At 38.4% G+C, this 14,738-nt stretch overlaps 1 protein-coding gene across 1 annotated transcript in view; it reads left to right on the top strand.

Annotated features, from left to right (window-relative positions):
* The first annotated feature begins 232 nt into the window (after positions 1-232).
* SLCO6A1 (solute carrier organic anion transporter family member 6A1) overlaps positions 233-14,738 on the top strand; it is a 145,587-nt gene continuing 131,081 nt past the window's right edge. Inside the window, exon 1 of the mRNA XM_045394049.2 lies at positions 233-818. Within this exon, the coding sequence (XP_045249984.2) occupies positions 440-818 (379 nt within the window). The 5' untranslated portion in view covers positions 233-439. The remainder of the gene's footprint in view (positions 819-14,738) is intronic.

The raw sequence follows: 14,738 nt of genomic DNA, 5'->3' as shown, positions 1-14,738 counted from the left end.
CGTTGGAAAGCCACCACAATAAAGTGATTCTGGGGAAACCGGGGACAGACAGTTCCACTTTTTTTTCCATGCTTCCTAATGAGTATTATTTAATAAATAAGTACTGGCAATCTTTGACTGCCATTAAAATTACTCTGGTGCTCCTTGTCTGTGTTAGCAGTTATCAAAACCTACTTGTAGCATTTTTTTTTTTTTTCCCTTTCGCACGTGGAAGAAAAGAAGGAAGAAAGCCTTGGAAGTTCTCAACTGTCAACCCCCTGCGAGGACGTTTGCCTCCTGCCCTAGGAGAAACGTTCGCTCCGGAGGCTTGGGCTGCGGAGCCCGTTGTGGCCACTGAGTCCTTCGACGCCCTCGCCAGGCTGGCCTTTGGGTTGGCCCAGACAGGACGGGCTGCAGAGAGCACTTGGGCCGCGTCGCCAGGAGGCGCCCAAAGTGAGCCATGCCCGAAGACGTCGCCCGGCGCTCTGAGGACCAGTATGAAGTCCCAGGAAGAGTAGAGCCGCGGGAGGCCGCACGGGCCCGGCCTGCTAAGGACTGGAGGGCCAGGGAATCCCCGAAGTCCTCGAAGTCCTCAAAGTCCTCGAAGAAGGTCGGGAAAAAATACCGGTATCTGAGACTACTTCCAGAGGCCTTGATAAGGTTCGGCGGTTTCCGAAAAAGGAAAAAAGACAAGTCCTCAGTTTCCAAGAAGCCGGGAGAACTGGATGACAGTTCGGAGCAGCCCTGTGGTTTGGGCTGTCTAGTCAGCCCCTGCTGTGAGTGTTGCAATAACATTTGCTGCTTCATGGTTTTCTACTGCATCCTCGTCTTATGTCAAGGTGAGCCTGAAGGACGCGGGGTGTTGTGGCGAGGGCAGCAGGGGGCCGCACCGGAGGAGGTGGGAGAGGGAGGATGGCAGAGGACGCCCTGGGGTGGCCCAGCCTGAGGCTGCTGTCTGACTTCTCAAGGCGTTGTCGGATCAAAGTTTAGCCACCAATGGGTTTACCTTGCCCGCTGCCTAGACAGAGCAGATTTATCAAGAAAGGGAAATTGCCATGGAGAAAGAGTAAGACACGCAGAACCGGCTGTGCGGGAGACCAGAGTTTTATTATTGCTCACATTAGTCTCTCCAGCATTCTGGGATGGGATCAGAGTTTTTAAAGATAATTTGTCAGGCAGCTGCTCGGAAACTGGGGAATGCTGATTGGTCAGGTTGGTCAGGAACCTGTCTAAGGTTCCTGGGGATGTCCTAGTGGGGCCGAAGTCAGGTTTTCTTGCCATCTTCTGTTCCTGGGTGGAATGGCAGAAGTAGCTGACCCAGATTGCCAGTCTGGGTGGTGTCAGTTCATCCATCCAGTGCAGGGTCTGCAAAATATCTCAAGCACCAATCTCGGGTCTTACAATAGTGATGTTTTCCCTGGGAGCAATTTGGGGAGGTTCCGACTCTTGGCGCCAGAGGCTGCATGACCCCTAACCTTAATTTCTAATCTTATAGCTGATTTGTTAGTCCTGCAAAGGCAGATTAGTCCCCAGGCAAGAAGGGGATCTTTTCACAAAAGGGTTATTATCAATTTTGTTTCAGAGTCAAACCATGAAATGAATTCCTTCCCAAAGTTAGTTCGACCTAAGCTCAGGAACGAACAAGGAGTTTAAATCCCAGGAATGAACAAGGAGTTTAAAGGTTAGAAGCAAGGAGGAGTGGATTAGGTCTGATCTCTTTCACTGTCATAATTTCTTCAGTTACAATTTTTGCAAAGGTGGTTTCAAAAACAGGTTAACCGGCTGGGAGGAGCTTCGGTGCCTCACCTCCTCCAGTACCTGATTTGGCACAGTCCATCCTACACATTGTGGGTGATGAGGGCCAGGCTTCCAGATAGCCGGCTGCAGAGAGGTGTTGTTGAGTCATTTATCATTGTTTGTCACCAACTCTGAGAAGTTCTGGGCTGAATCACCTGGAGTTTAAAATAAAGTTGAAAACGGTGTCTATGATCATTGAATGGTTTCTGCTCCTGCTCATAAATTTGAGACATTCTGACTCAGCCACTGTGTATTGGATCTTGTTTCCTCATCTATGAATTTATACCAGAGAACCTAAACTTGAGGGTGTTATTTTTGCTCATATATTTTGAAGAAGGTGAATTTGAACACCTTTAGACCTGGCATGCTTCTCTACTTGGCCACAGCTCTCACCTCCCCTATTACATCAAGATTCTTTACTAGCCTCTTTTCAATGATGGCATTGGAATTTGACAAACCTGTTCTCTTTTTTTGCTCTAAGATGCTAGGTCTAAGTAAGTGCAATCAGAAGGCTGTACGTGGTAAGACCCATATTAGAAAAACAAACACATAGTCATCGAGTTTGTCTTGAGATCATCAAAGAAGTTTCTTAGAAGAACAAGCATTTGAACCATGCCTTTATAGTTAGGTACAGTTTTGAAAGCCAGAATGAAGTTAAAGAGTATTTGTTGAATAGGGAAGCGAGTTAATGAATCAGTGTTTTGTTTTAGAAAGGCTTGTTTCACAACGGTGAATGACAAGTTTGGCCAGATAATGGTTTCATCTAGGCACCATAAGGGGGTAATTATATTTATATTATCCATCATGTCTCCTTAGTGACTGAGGTATAGAAGACACTCAATAAATACGTATTCAGTGCATAAATGAATTTTAAAAGGAAGGAAAAGACAGATTATGCCTGGATTATGAAGGCCTTTAAATACCAGACAGAATTCTGAAAGGATATAAAAGGTATTTACTTCCCACTCTGTTGGATCATGAGTAAGGTGCTTTGCAAGTATTATCTAATTTAGTGTAATCCCCTTATTAGATGGGTAATGAGGAGCCATTGAAGGTTTCTGAACAAGTGATTGACAATATATGGTTTTAGCTCTGTAACTTAACTGACTTCATATAGGTAGTTAGCTCAGTTTGGTATAATATTGAGTCTTCCATTCATAAAAATGGTATATTTCTTCATTTTTCTATTTGTCAATTGATCTATTTTTAGTTACATTGTAAACAATTTTAAAATCATTTCAAACACGCAAAAGGAATGCAAAGGCAGTACAAACAATACCTGCTTCCCTGCGAGTGAACCAGATTCTTCATCTGTTAACATTTTACCACATTTGTTCCTTTACCTTCTCTTTCCCTATACATGCCCACTTTTTCAGACATGGTGCACCATTACTGCTAACTACTCCAGTGTGCAACTTCCCAAAGTGAGACACTCTCTCACATAACCATCATACACTCCTCACAGACAGGAATATCAGTACAATACTACCATCCAATTATGAACTGGTGGTCCCATCAAGATATTGCCAGCTGTCTCAATATTGTCTTCTTTTCATTTTGGGGCCAAAATTCTATACAGGGACATATGTTGCATTAAGTTGTCATATTTTAGAAGTCTTCTTTAATCTGTAACACTTCCTCATATTTTCTTCTTGTGTCTTATGTCCTTGGAAGTCTTACAGAGTATGGCTTTTTTTGTAGTGCAGGATGAACTTCAATCTGGGTCTATTTGATGTTTCCTTATGACCAGACTCAGACCTTTCTTCCCTCCCTTCCTCTCTTCTTCTCCCTCTCCCTCCATCCTTCCTTCTCCTTTATTTAGATATACTTTACATATAATAAAATTCACACTTTTCGAAGTATGTCATTCAATGAGTTTTAGTAAATATGTACAGACATGCAACCACCAATGCAATCAATTTTATTATTTATTTAATTAATTTTGAGACTGAGTCTACTGAGTCTTGCTCTTGTTGCCAGGCTGTAGTGCAATGATGTGATCTTGGCTCACTGCAACCTCTGCCTCCCTGTAGTTGGGATTACAGGTGCCTGCCACAATGCCCAGCTAATTTTTTTGTATTTTTAGTAGAGACGGGATTTCACTATGTTGGCCACGCTGGTCTCAAACTCCTGACTTCAGATGATCCACCCACCTTTGCCTCCCAAAGTGCTGGGATAACAGGCATAAGCCACCGTGCCTGGCCAATGCAATCAATTTTAGAACTTTTCCATCACACTAAAAGTTTTTTCATACTCCTTTGCAGTCACTTGCTGCTCCTACCTCCTGCCTTAGGTGACCTTAACCTGCTTTCTGTCATTAGAGTTTTGCATTTCCTAAAATTTAATATACATGGAATCATACAGTTTCTAGTTTTTTTTTTTTTAATTTCTGGCTTCTTTTAATAGCTTGATGGTTTTGAGATTCATTCATGTTGTTGTGTGTATTAACAGTTTGTTCTTTTTTATTGTGAATAGTATCATCGAATGGAATTTTATCCACTATATCCACTCAGTAGTTGATGGACAGTTGGGTTGTTTCTATATTTTTTTGACTACTATAAATAATGCTGTTAAGAGGAATTGCATATGCATATTTGTGTGGACATATGTTTTTGTTTCTGTTGGATAGATAACTAGGAATAGAGTTGCTGGGCTACATAAGTATTTAAGTGTACCTGCTAGAAACTGCCAAATTACAAAGTGGCTGTACCATTTGCAATCCTACCAGTCAGCAATATATGAGTTCCAGTTCCACATTCTTATTAATAGTTAGTATTGTCAGTTCTTAACATTTTAGCTATTCCAGTGATTGTCTAATGGGATCTCACTGTGATTTTTTTTTTTTTTTGTTTTTGTTTTTTTTTTTTTTTTTTTTTTTTTTGAGACGGAGTCTCACTCTGTCGCCCAGGCTGGAGTGCAGTGGCCGGATCTCAGTTCACTGCAAGCTCCACCTCCCGGGTTCATGCCATTCTCCTGCCTCAGCCTCCCGAGTAGCTGGGACTACAGGCACCCGCCACCTCGCCCAGCTAATTTTTTGTATTTTTTAGTAGAGACGGGGTTTCACCGTGTTAGCCAGCATGGTCTCGATCTCCTGACCTCGTGATCCGCCCATCTGGGTCTCCCATAGTGCTGGGACTCACTGTGATTTTAATTTCATTTCCCCAATGACCAATTGTCTTGAACATCTGTTTATATGCTTTTTATCCATTTGTGTGTCTTTGCTTGTGAGGTGCCCTTTAATAAATTGGGTTGTTTCTCTTATTACTGAGTGTAGTGTTCTTTATACAATCTGGATGCAAGCCTTTTGTTGAATAAATATTTACAAATATTTTCTCCCAATCCGTGGTTTGCTTTTGAATATTTTTCTGTGTCTTTTTGATGAAAAAAGGATTCAACTTTCAACTTTGATGAAGTATAACTTATTAATCTTTTAAATGATTCATTCTTTTTGGTTTTTATCATGGAAACTATTGCCTAACTCAATGTCATGAAGGTTTTCTACTTTGCTTTTTTCTAGAAGTTTTACAGTTTAACTCTCATGTTTAGGTCTCTGATCCATTTTGAATGAATTGTTTTAGTGTATGAAAGGATCAAGTTTAAAATTTTTTTCATATAGAAAAAAATGCTTTATTCCAGTATAGTTTACTGAAAACAGTGCCCTTTAATCCATTAAATTATCTTGGTAGTTTTGTGGAAGCTCTGATCTCTTTCTGAGTCTATTTAGAGGCTTTCTATTCAGTTCTATTTTCCTAATACATCTATACTTATGCAAATATTATATTGCATTGGTTACTGTAGCTTTATTATATGCATTAGAATCAGGTATCCTTTTGACTTCATTCTTTTTAAAAGTTGTTTTGGCTATTCTAGATCTTTGCTTTTCCATATAAATTTTAGAATAAATTTGTCAGTTTCTATAAAAAAGTTACTGAGATTTTGTTGAGTCTATAAATTTGGAGAAAATTGACTTCTTAACGATAGTAAGAGTCCTGGTGACTGAACTTGCTGGATATATCATCTTCATTTACATCTTCTATCCTGCATCTTTTTTCAATTAACCTATTAAGTTACAGAAGCCATTTTTTTGCAGACTCCTTAGGATTTTTTAATATACATGAATTCTGTGAATAAGGACAGTTTTACTTCTTCCCAATCTGTTTATTTTTTGTTGTTGTTGTTACGATTTGTTATTTTATTCCACGGGCTAGGCTCCCTGGTACAATGGTCAATAGAAATTAGGAAAAGCAATGTTCATTGATATTTTTCTGATTTTTAGATAGAAAAAATTCAGCCTTTCACAGTTAAATGTGTTAACTGTAGGTTTTATTTTTTAAGATGCCTTTTGTCAATTTAAGGATATCTCTTCTTTTATTAGTTTGCTGAGAATTTTTTGTCATTAATTGGTGTTGAATTTTATCACATGCTTGTTCCTGCCTCTATTGAGATATTCATAGGAAAAATTTGTTCTATTAATATGATATATTGCATTTTTTGATATTTGTATATTTGACAACCCTTGCATTCCTAGGATAAGCCCTTTTTATTGGATTATTGTCTTTTTCTGCATATTGCTAGATTTAATTTGCCAAAATTTTGTTAAAATTTTTTGTTTCTGTGAGAGTATTGTTCTGCAGTTTTCTTAGAGTATTTTTGTCTGTCTTCAGTAGCAGGTAATAGTAGCTTCACTAAATTAATTGGGATGTTTTTCCCCTTCTTATCTTTCCTCCTCATTTTTTCTGAAAGAATTTGTGCAGCATTATGTACCCTTTGTGTAGTATTTTTTTAAAATACACTTTAAGTTCTAGGGTACATGTGCACAATGTGCAGGTTTGTTACATAGGTATACATGTGTCATGTTGGTTTGCTGCACCCATCAACTCATCATTAACATTAAATATTTCTCTTAATGCTATCCCTCCCCCAGTCCCCCACCTCCCCACTGGCCCAGGTGTGTGATGTTCCCCACCCTGTATCCAAGTGTTCTCATTGCTCAGTTCCCACCTATGAGTGTTTGGTTTTCTGTCCTTGTGATAGTTTGCTGAGAATGATGGTTTCCAGCTTCGTCCATGTCCCTGCAAAGGACATGAACTCATCCTTTTTTATGGCTGCATAGTATTCCATGGTGTATATGTACCACATTTTCTTAATCCAGTCTAGCATTGATGGACATTTGGGTTGGTTCCAAGTCTTTGCTATTGTGAATAGTGCCACAATAAACATACGTGTGCATGTGTCTTTATAGAAGCATGATTTATAATGCTTTGGGTATATACCCAGTAATGGGATGGCTGGGTCAAATGGTGTTTCTAGTTCTAGATCCTTGAGGAATCTTCCACAATGGTTGAACTAATTTACACTCCCACCAAAAATGGAATGCATTCCTATTTGTGCACATCCTCTCCAGCATCTGTTGTTTACCAACTTTTTAATGATCACCATTCTAACTGGTGTGAGATGGCATTTCATTGTGGTTTTGATTTGCATTTCTCTGATTACCAGTGATAATGAGCATTTTTTCATGTGTCTGTTGGCTGAATAAATGTGTTATTTTGAAAAGTGTCTGTTCATATATCCTTTGCCCACTTTTTGATGGGGTTGTTTGTGTTTTTTCTTATAAATTTGTTTAAGTTCCTTGTAAATTCTGAATATTAGCCCTTTGTCAGATGGGTAGATTGCAAAAATTTTCTCCCATTCTGTAGGTTGCCTGTTCACTCTGATGGTAGTTTCTTTTGCTGTGCAGAAGCTTTTTAGTTTAATTAGATCCCATTTGTCAATTTTGGCTTTTGTTGCCATTGCTTTTGGTGTTTTAGTCGTGAAGTCCTTGCCCACGCTTATGTCCTGAATGGTATTACCTAGGTTTTCTTCTAGGGTTTTTATGGTTTTAGTTCTAACATTTAAGTCTTTGATCCATCTTGAATTGATTTTTGTATAAGGTGTAAGCAAGGGATCCAGTTTCAGCTTTCTACATATAGCTAGCCAGTTTTCCCAGCACCATTTATTAAATAGGGAATCCTTTCTTGTTTTTGTCAGGTTTGTCAAAGATCAGATGGTTGTAGGCGTGTGGTGTTATTTCTGAGTGCTCTGTTCTGTTCCATTGGTCTTACATCTCAGGGATGGAGCTGACTTGACTATGGTGGATAAGGTTTTTGATGTGCTGCTGGATTTGCTTTGCCAGTATTTTATTGAGGATTTTCACATCGATGTTCATCAGGGATAATGGTCTAAAATTATCTTTTTTGTTGTGCCTCTGCCAGGCTTTGGTATCAGGATGATGCTGGCCTTATAAAATGAGTTGGAGAGGATTCCCTCTTTTTCTATTGATTGGAATAGTTTCAGAAGGAATGGTACCAACTCTTCTTTGTACCTCTAGTAGAATTCAGCTGTGACTCTGTCTGGTCTTGGACTTGTTTGTGTTGGTAGGCTATTAATTATTGCCTCAATTTCAGAGCCTGTTATTTGTCTATTCAGATATTCAAATTCTTCCTGGTTTAGTCTTGGGAGAGTGTAAGTGTCCAGGAATTTATCCATTTCTTCTAGATTTTCTAGTTTATTTGCGTAGAGGTGTTTATAGTATTCTCTGATGGTAGTTTGTATTTCTGTGGGGTCGGTGGTGATATCCCCTTTATCATTTTTTATTGCGTCTATTTGATTCTTCTCTCTTTTCTTCTTTGTTAGTCTTGCTGGCGGTTTATCAATTTTGTTGATCTTTTCAAAAAACCAACTCCTGGATTCATTGATTTTTTGGAGGGTTTTTTGTGTCTCTATCTCCTTCAGTTCTGCTCTGATCTTAGTTATTTCTTGCCTTCTGCTAGCTTTTGAATGTGTTTGCTCTTGCTTCTCTAGTTCTTTTAATTGTGATGCTAGAGTGTCAATTTTAGATCTTTCCAGCTTTCTCTTGTGGGCATTTAGTGCTATAAATTTCCCTCTACACACTGCTTTAAATGTGTCCCAGAGATTCTGGTATGTTGTATCTTTGTTCTCATTGGTTTCAAAGAACATCTTTATTTCTGCCTTCATTTCGTTATGTACCCAGTAGTCATTCAGGAGCAGGTTATTCAGTTTCCATGTAGTTGAGCGGTTTTGATTGAGTTTCTTAGTCCTGAGTTCTAGTTTGATTGCACTGTGGTCTGAGAGACAGTTGGTTATAATTTCTGTTCTTGTACATTTGCTGAGGAGTGCTTTACTTCCAATTATGTGGTCTACTTTGGAATAAGTGTGATGTGGTGCTGAGAAGAATGTATATTCTGTTGATTTGGGGTGGAGAGTTCTGTAGATGTCTATTAGGTCCGCTTGGTGCAGAGCTGAATTCAAGTCCTGGATCTCTTTCTTAACCTTCTGTCTCGTTGATCTATCTAATATTAACAGTGGGGTGTTAAAGTCTTTCATTATTATTGTGTGGGAGTCTAAGTTTCCTTGTAGGTATCTAAGGACTTCCTTTATGAATCTGGCTGTTCCTGTTTGGGCGCATATATGTTTAGGATAGTTAGTTCTTGTTGCATTGATCCCTTTACCAATATGTAATGCCCTTCTTTGTCTTTTTTAATCTTTGTTGGTTTAAAGTCTGTTTATTCAGAGACTAGGTTTGTAACCACTGCTTTTTTTTTTTTTCTTTCCATTTGCTTGGTAAATATTCCTCTATCCCTTTATTTTGAGCCTATGTGTGTCTCTGCATGTGAGATGGGTCTCCTGAATACAGCACACTGATGGGTCTTGACTCTTTATCCAATTTGCCACTCTGTGTCTTTTAATTGGGACATTTAGCCCATTTACATTTAAGGTTAATATTGTTATGTGTGAATTTGATCCTGTCATTATGATGTTAGCTGGTTATTTTGCCCATTAATTGATGCAGTTTCTTCACAGCATCAATGATCTTTACAACTTGGCATGTTTTTGCAGTGGCTGGTACTGGTTTTCCTTTTCATGTTTAGTGCTTCCTTCAGGAGCTCTTTTAAAGCAGGCCTGGTAGTGACACAAAATCTCTCAGCATTTACTTGTCTGTAAAGAATTTTATTTCTCCTTCACTTAGTTTAGCTAAGCTTAGTTTGGCTGGATACGAAATTCTGGGTTGAAAATTCTTTTCTTAAAGAATGCTAAATATTGGCCCCCACTCTCTTTTGACTTGTAGGGTTTCTGCCGAGAGATCTGCTGTTAGTCAGATGGGCTCCCCTTTGTGGGTAACCCGACCTTTCTCTCTGGCTGCCCTTAACATTATTTCCCTCATTTCAACCTTGGTGAATCTGACAATTATGTGTCTTGGGGTTGCTCTTCTCATGGAATATCTTTATGGTGTTCCCTATGTTTCCTGAATTTGAATGTTGGCCTGTCTCAATAAAATACTGGCAAACTGAATCCAGCAGCACATCAAAAAGCTTATCCACCACGATCAAGTTGGTTTTATCCCTGGGATGTAAGGCTGGTTCAACATATGCAAATCAGTAAGTGTAATCCATCATATAAACAGAACCAAAGACAAAAACCACATGATTATCTCAATAGATGCAGAAAAGGCCTTTGACAAAATTCAACAGCCCTTCATGCTAAAAACTCTCAATAACTAGGTGTTGATGGAACATATCTCAAAATAATAAGAGCAATTTATGAAAAACTCACAGCCAATATCATACTGAATATGCAAAAACTGGAAGCATTCCCTTTGAAAACTGGCACAAGACAAGGATGCCCTCTCTCACCACTCCTATTCAATATAGTATTGGAAGTTCTGGCCAGGGCAATCAGGCAAGAGAAAGAATTAAAGGGTATTCAATTAGGAAAAGAGGAAGTCTAAGTGTCCCTGATTGCAGATGGCATGATTGTATATTTAGGAAACCCCATCATCTCAGCCCAAAATCTCCTTAAGCTGATAAGCAACTGCAGCAAAGTCTCAGGATACAAAATCAATGTGCAAAAATCACAAGCATTCGTATACACCAAGAACAGACAAACAGAGAGTCAAATTATGAGTGAACTCCCATTCACAATTGCATCAAAGAGAATAAAATACCTAGGAATCCAACTTATAAAGGAAGTGAAGGACCTCTTCAAGGAGAACTACAAACCACTGCTAAATGAAATAAAAGAGGACTCAAACAAATGGAAGAACATTCCATGCTCGTGGATAGGAGGAATCAATATTGTGAAAATGGCCATACTACCCAAGGTAATTTATAGATTCAATGCCATCCCCTTCAAGCTACCAATAACTTTCTTCATGGAATTGGAAAAAACTACTTTAAAGTTCATATGGAACCAAAAAAGCCTGCATTGCCAAGACAATCCTAAGCCAAAAGAACAAAGCTGGAGGCATCACGCTACCTGACTTCAAGCTATACTACAAGGCTACAGTAACCAAAACAGCATTATACTGATACCAAAACAGAGATATAGACCAACGGAACAGAATGGAGCCCTCAGAAATAATACCACACATCTATGACCATATGATCTTTGACAAACTTGACAAAAACAAGAAATGGGGAAAGGATTCCCTATTTAATAAATAGTGCTGGGAAAACTGGCTAGCCATATGTAGAAAACTGAAACTGGATCCCTTGCTTACACCTTATACAAAAATTAATTCAGGATGGATCAAAGACTTAAATGTTAGAACTAAAACCATAAAAACCCTAGAAGAAAACCTAGGTAATACCATTCAGGACATAGGCATGGACAAGGACTTCATGTCTAAAACACCAAAACCAATGGCAACAAAAGCCAATATTGACAATTGGGATCTAATTAAACTAAAAAGCTTCTGCACAGCAAAAGAAACTACCATCAGAGTGAACAGGCAACCTACAGAATGGGAGAAAATTTTTGCAATCTACCCATCTGACAAAGGGCTAATATCCAGAACTTACAAGAAACTTAAAAAAATTTACAAGAAAAAAATCAAACAACCCCATTAAAAAGTGGGGGAAGGATATGAATAGACGCTTCTCAAAAGAAGACATTTATTCAGCCAACAGACACATGAAAAAATGCTCATTATCACTGGTAATCAGAGAAATGCAAATCAAAACCACAATGAGATACCATCTCACACCAGTCAGAATGGCGATCATTAAAAAGTCAGTAAAGAACAGGTGCTGGAGAGGATGTGGAGAAATTGGAATGCTTTTACACTGTTAGTGGGACTGTAAACTACTTCAACCATTGTGGAAGACAGTGTGGTGATTCCTCAAGGATCTAGAATTGGAAACATCATTAGACCCAGCCATCCCATTACTGGGCATATACCCAAAGGATTATAAATCATGCTGCTATAAAGACACATGCACACGTATGTTTATTGTGGCACTATTTACAATAGCAAAGACTTGGAACCAACCCAAATGTCCATCAATGCTAGACTGGATTAAGAAAATGTGGCACATATACACCATGGAATACTATGCAGCCATATAAAAGGATGAGTTCATGTCCTTTATAGGGATATGGATGAAGCTGGAAACCATCATTCTGAGCCAACTATTGCAAGGACAGAAAACCAAACACTGCATGTTCTCACTCATAGGTGGGAACTGAACAATGAGAACACTTGGATGCAGGGTGGGGAACACCACACACTGGGGCCTGTCATGGAATTCAAGGAGTGGGGAGGGATAGCATTAGGAGATATACTTAATGTAAATGATGAGTTAGTGGGTGCAGCACACCAACATGGCACATGTATACATGTGTAACAAACCTGCACGTTGTGCACATGTACCCTAGGACTTCAAGTAAAATAATAAAAATAAATAAATAAATAAATACGTAAATAAAACAAACAAGAAAAAATGAAGTACCTCCTCCCGAAACACTTTTTAATTACAAGTGCATATGGGAAGAGTACAGTGGAGAAGCTTGGATGATACCATCTTAATTAAATGATCAAAGTTAACATTGCCAGTAGTGGGCCAAATAAATAATGGGTACCACCTGATAGGATATAATGCAAACACACATTAATTTTGTGATATTCTTGCCAAAGATGTACAATCTGAATCTAAGTATGAGGAAACATCAGAAAACCCCCAAATTGAGGGACTTTGTATAAAATAACTGGTATATAATCTTTAGGAGTATCAGTCATGACAGTTAAGGAAAGATTGAGATAATCTTCCAACCTGAAGGAGACTAGAGGGCTTGACAACTAAAATGTAGTGCTTTATTCTGAACCAGTTCCTTTTGCTATAAGGGATGTTGCTGGGATATGTGATAAAATATGAATAGAATCTAAGCATTAGATGTTAGTAATGTATGAATGTTAATTCCCTGTTTTCTATAGCTGTATTGTGGTTATGTAGAATAATGCCTTTAATTTTAGGAAATACACAATAAAGAATTTGGGAGGAAAAAATTACTAATTCAATTACATGTATAGATATGCAAAAATTCAGATTTTAAAAGTTCCTCCTTGAGTCATTTTAGTAATTGTATCTTTCAAGAATTTATTTATTTCATCTAAGCTGTTAAATTTTTGGTTTATAGTTGTTCATAATGGTCTTTATTATTATTTTAATGTCTGCAGGAGCAGTTGTGATGTCCACTCTATCATTCATTCTTGGTCTTCTCTTCTCTATTCTTGATCAATTTGGCTTAACCAATGATATGCTGTGGCTGTGTCCACACCCAAATCTCATCTTGAATGGTAGCTCCCATCATTCCCATGTGTTGTAGGGGGGACCCAGTGGGAGGTAATTGAATCATGGGGGTGGATCTTTCCTATGCTGGTCTCATGACAGTGAATATGTCTCACAAGGTCTGATGGTTTTATAATGGGGAGTTCCCCTGCTCACTCTCTCTTGCCTGATGCCATGTAAGATGTGATTTTGCTCCTCATTCACCTTTCACCATGATTGTGAGACCTCCCCAGCCATGTAGAACTGTGAGTCAATTAAACCTGTTGCCTTTATAAATTACCCAGTATCGGGTATGTCTCTATTAGCAGTGTGAGAACAGACTAATGCAGTACATCCATGTCCCTGCAAAAGACATAAATTCATTCTATTTTATGACTGTATAGTATTCCATGGTGTGTATGTGCCATATTTTTATGATTTTCTAAAGGACCAGTGTGCACAACAGTGTTAACATAGCAGAATTGAGAAAGGTCTGTCTGCATGGTTGGCTCTTGACTGCCATCTTGGCTGTTGGATTTTTGCAGTGTCCCCACAGTTCCCTAACTGGTTAGAAAACACTTCACATAGGTTGTCACAGTTTAAAATTAAAAGAATTAAATGTGTACTGTTTACTCCAGTGGCAGAGATTCTTGACTTGCACCTGGTTTCTTTCTGACCTTGCCCCATGTGCCTTTTCCCTTTACTGCTGTTGTTTTGTAAGTCATAGCTATGAATGAAACTATATCCAGAGACTTTTGAATCCTTCTAGTGAACTATTGAACCAGTGATGGTCTTTGAGACCTCCTACAGAAAAAGAGTTGTTTTGTTTTTGTCATTGTGGGGTTAAAGTTGCCCTCTTTACATGCAACTTTTCTTTTATAAAATAAAAACCAATATAATTTACATACCATAAAATTTTCCTTTTGAAGTGAACAATTTAGTGTACTTTTAATATATCCACCAAGTTGTGCAACTGCTATTACTGATTCCAAAACATTTTCCTCATGCAAATTAGAAAATCCACTCTAATTGACTCTATATGTATGAATTTAATTATGGACTCTCAGTTACACTCCATTGATTTATACATCTATCCTTATTCCAGTACCACACATAGCTTTGTAGTAGATTTTAAATTTAGAAAGGAAGTATGAGTCTTTCATCTTTTTTTTTTTTTCAAGATTGTTTGGGCTATTGTGGGTTCCTTGTATTTTCATCTGAATTTTATAATAAGCTTGCCAATTTCTGCACAATGCCAGCTGGGATTTTGTAGAGATTTTGAGGACTCTGTAGATTAATTAGGAGATAATTGCCACTTAAGCAATGTTAAATCTCCCAATCCATGACATGCAATGT

Source organism: Macaca fascicularis, chromosome 6 (assembly GCF_037993035.2).
Source record: "Macaca fascicularis isolate 582-1 chromosome 6, T2T-MFA8v1.1".
NCBI classification, from domain to species: Eukaryota; Metazoa; Chordata; class Mammalia; order Primates; family Cercopithecidae; genus Macaca; species Macaca fascicularis.
The sequence above is the reverse complement of the archived record's forward strand: the minus strand, read 5'-3'. Positions and strand labels throughout refer to the sequence as shown.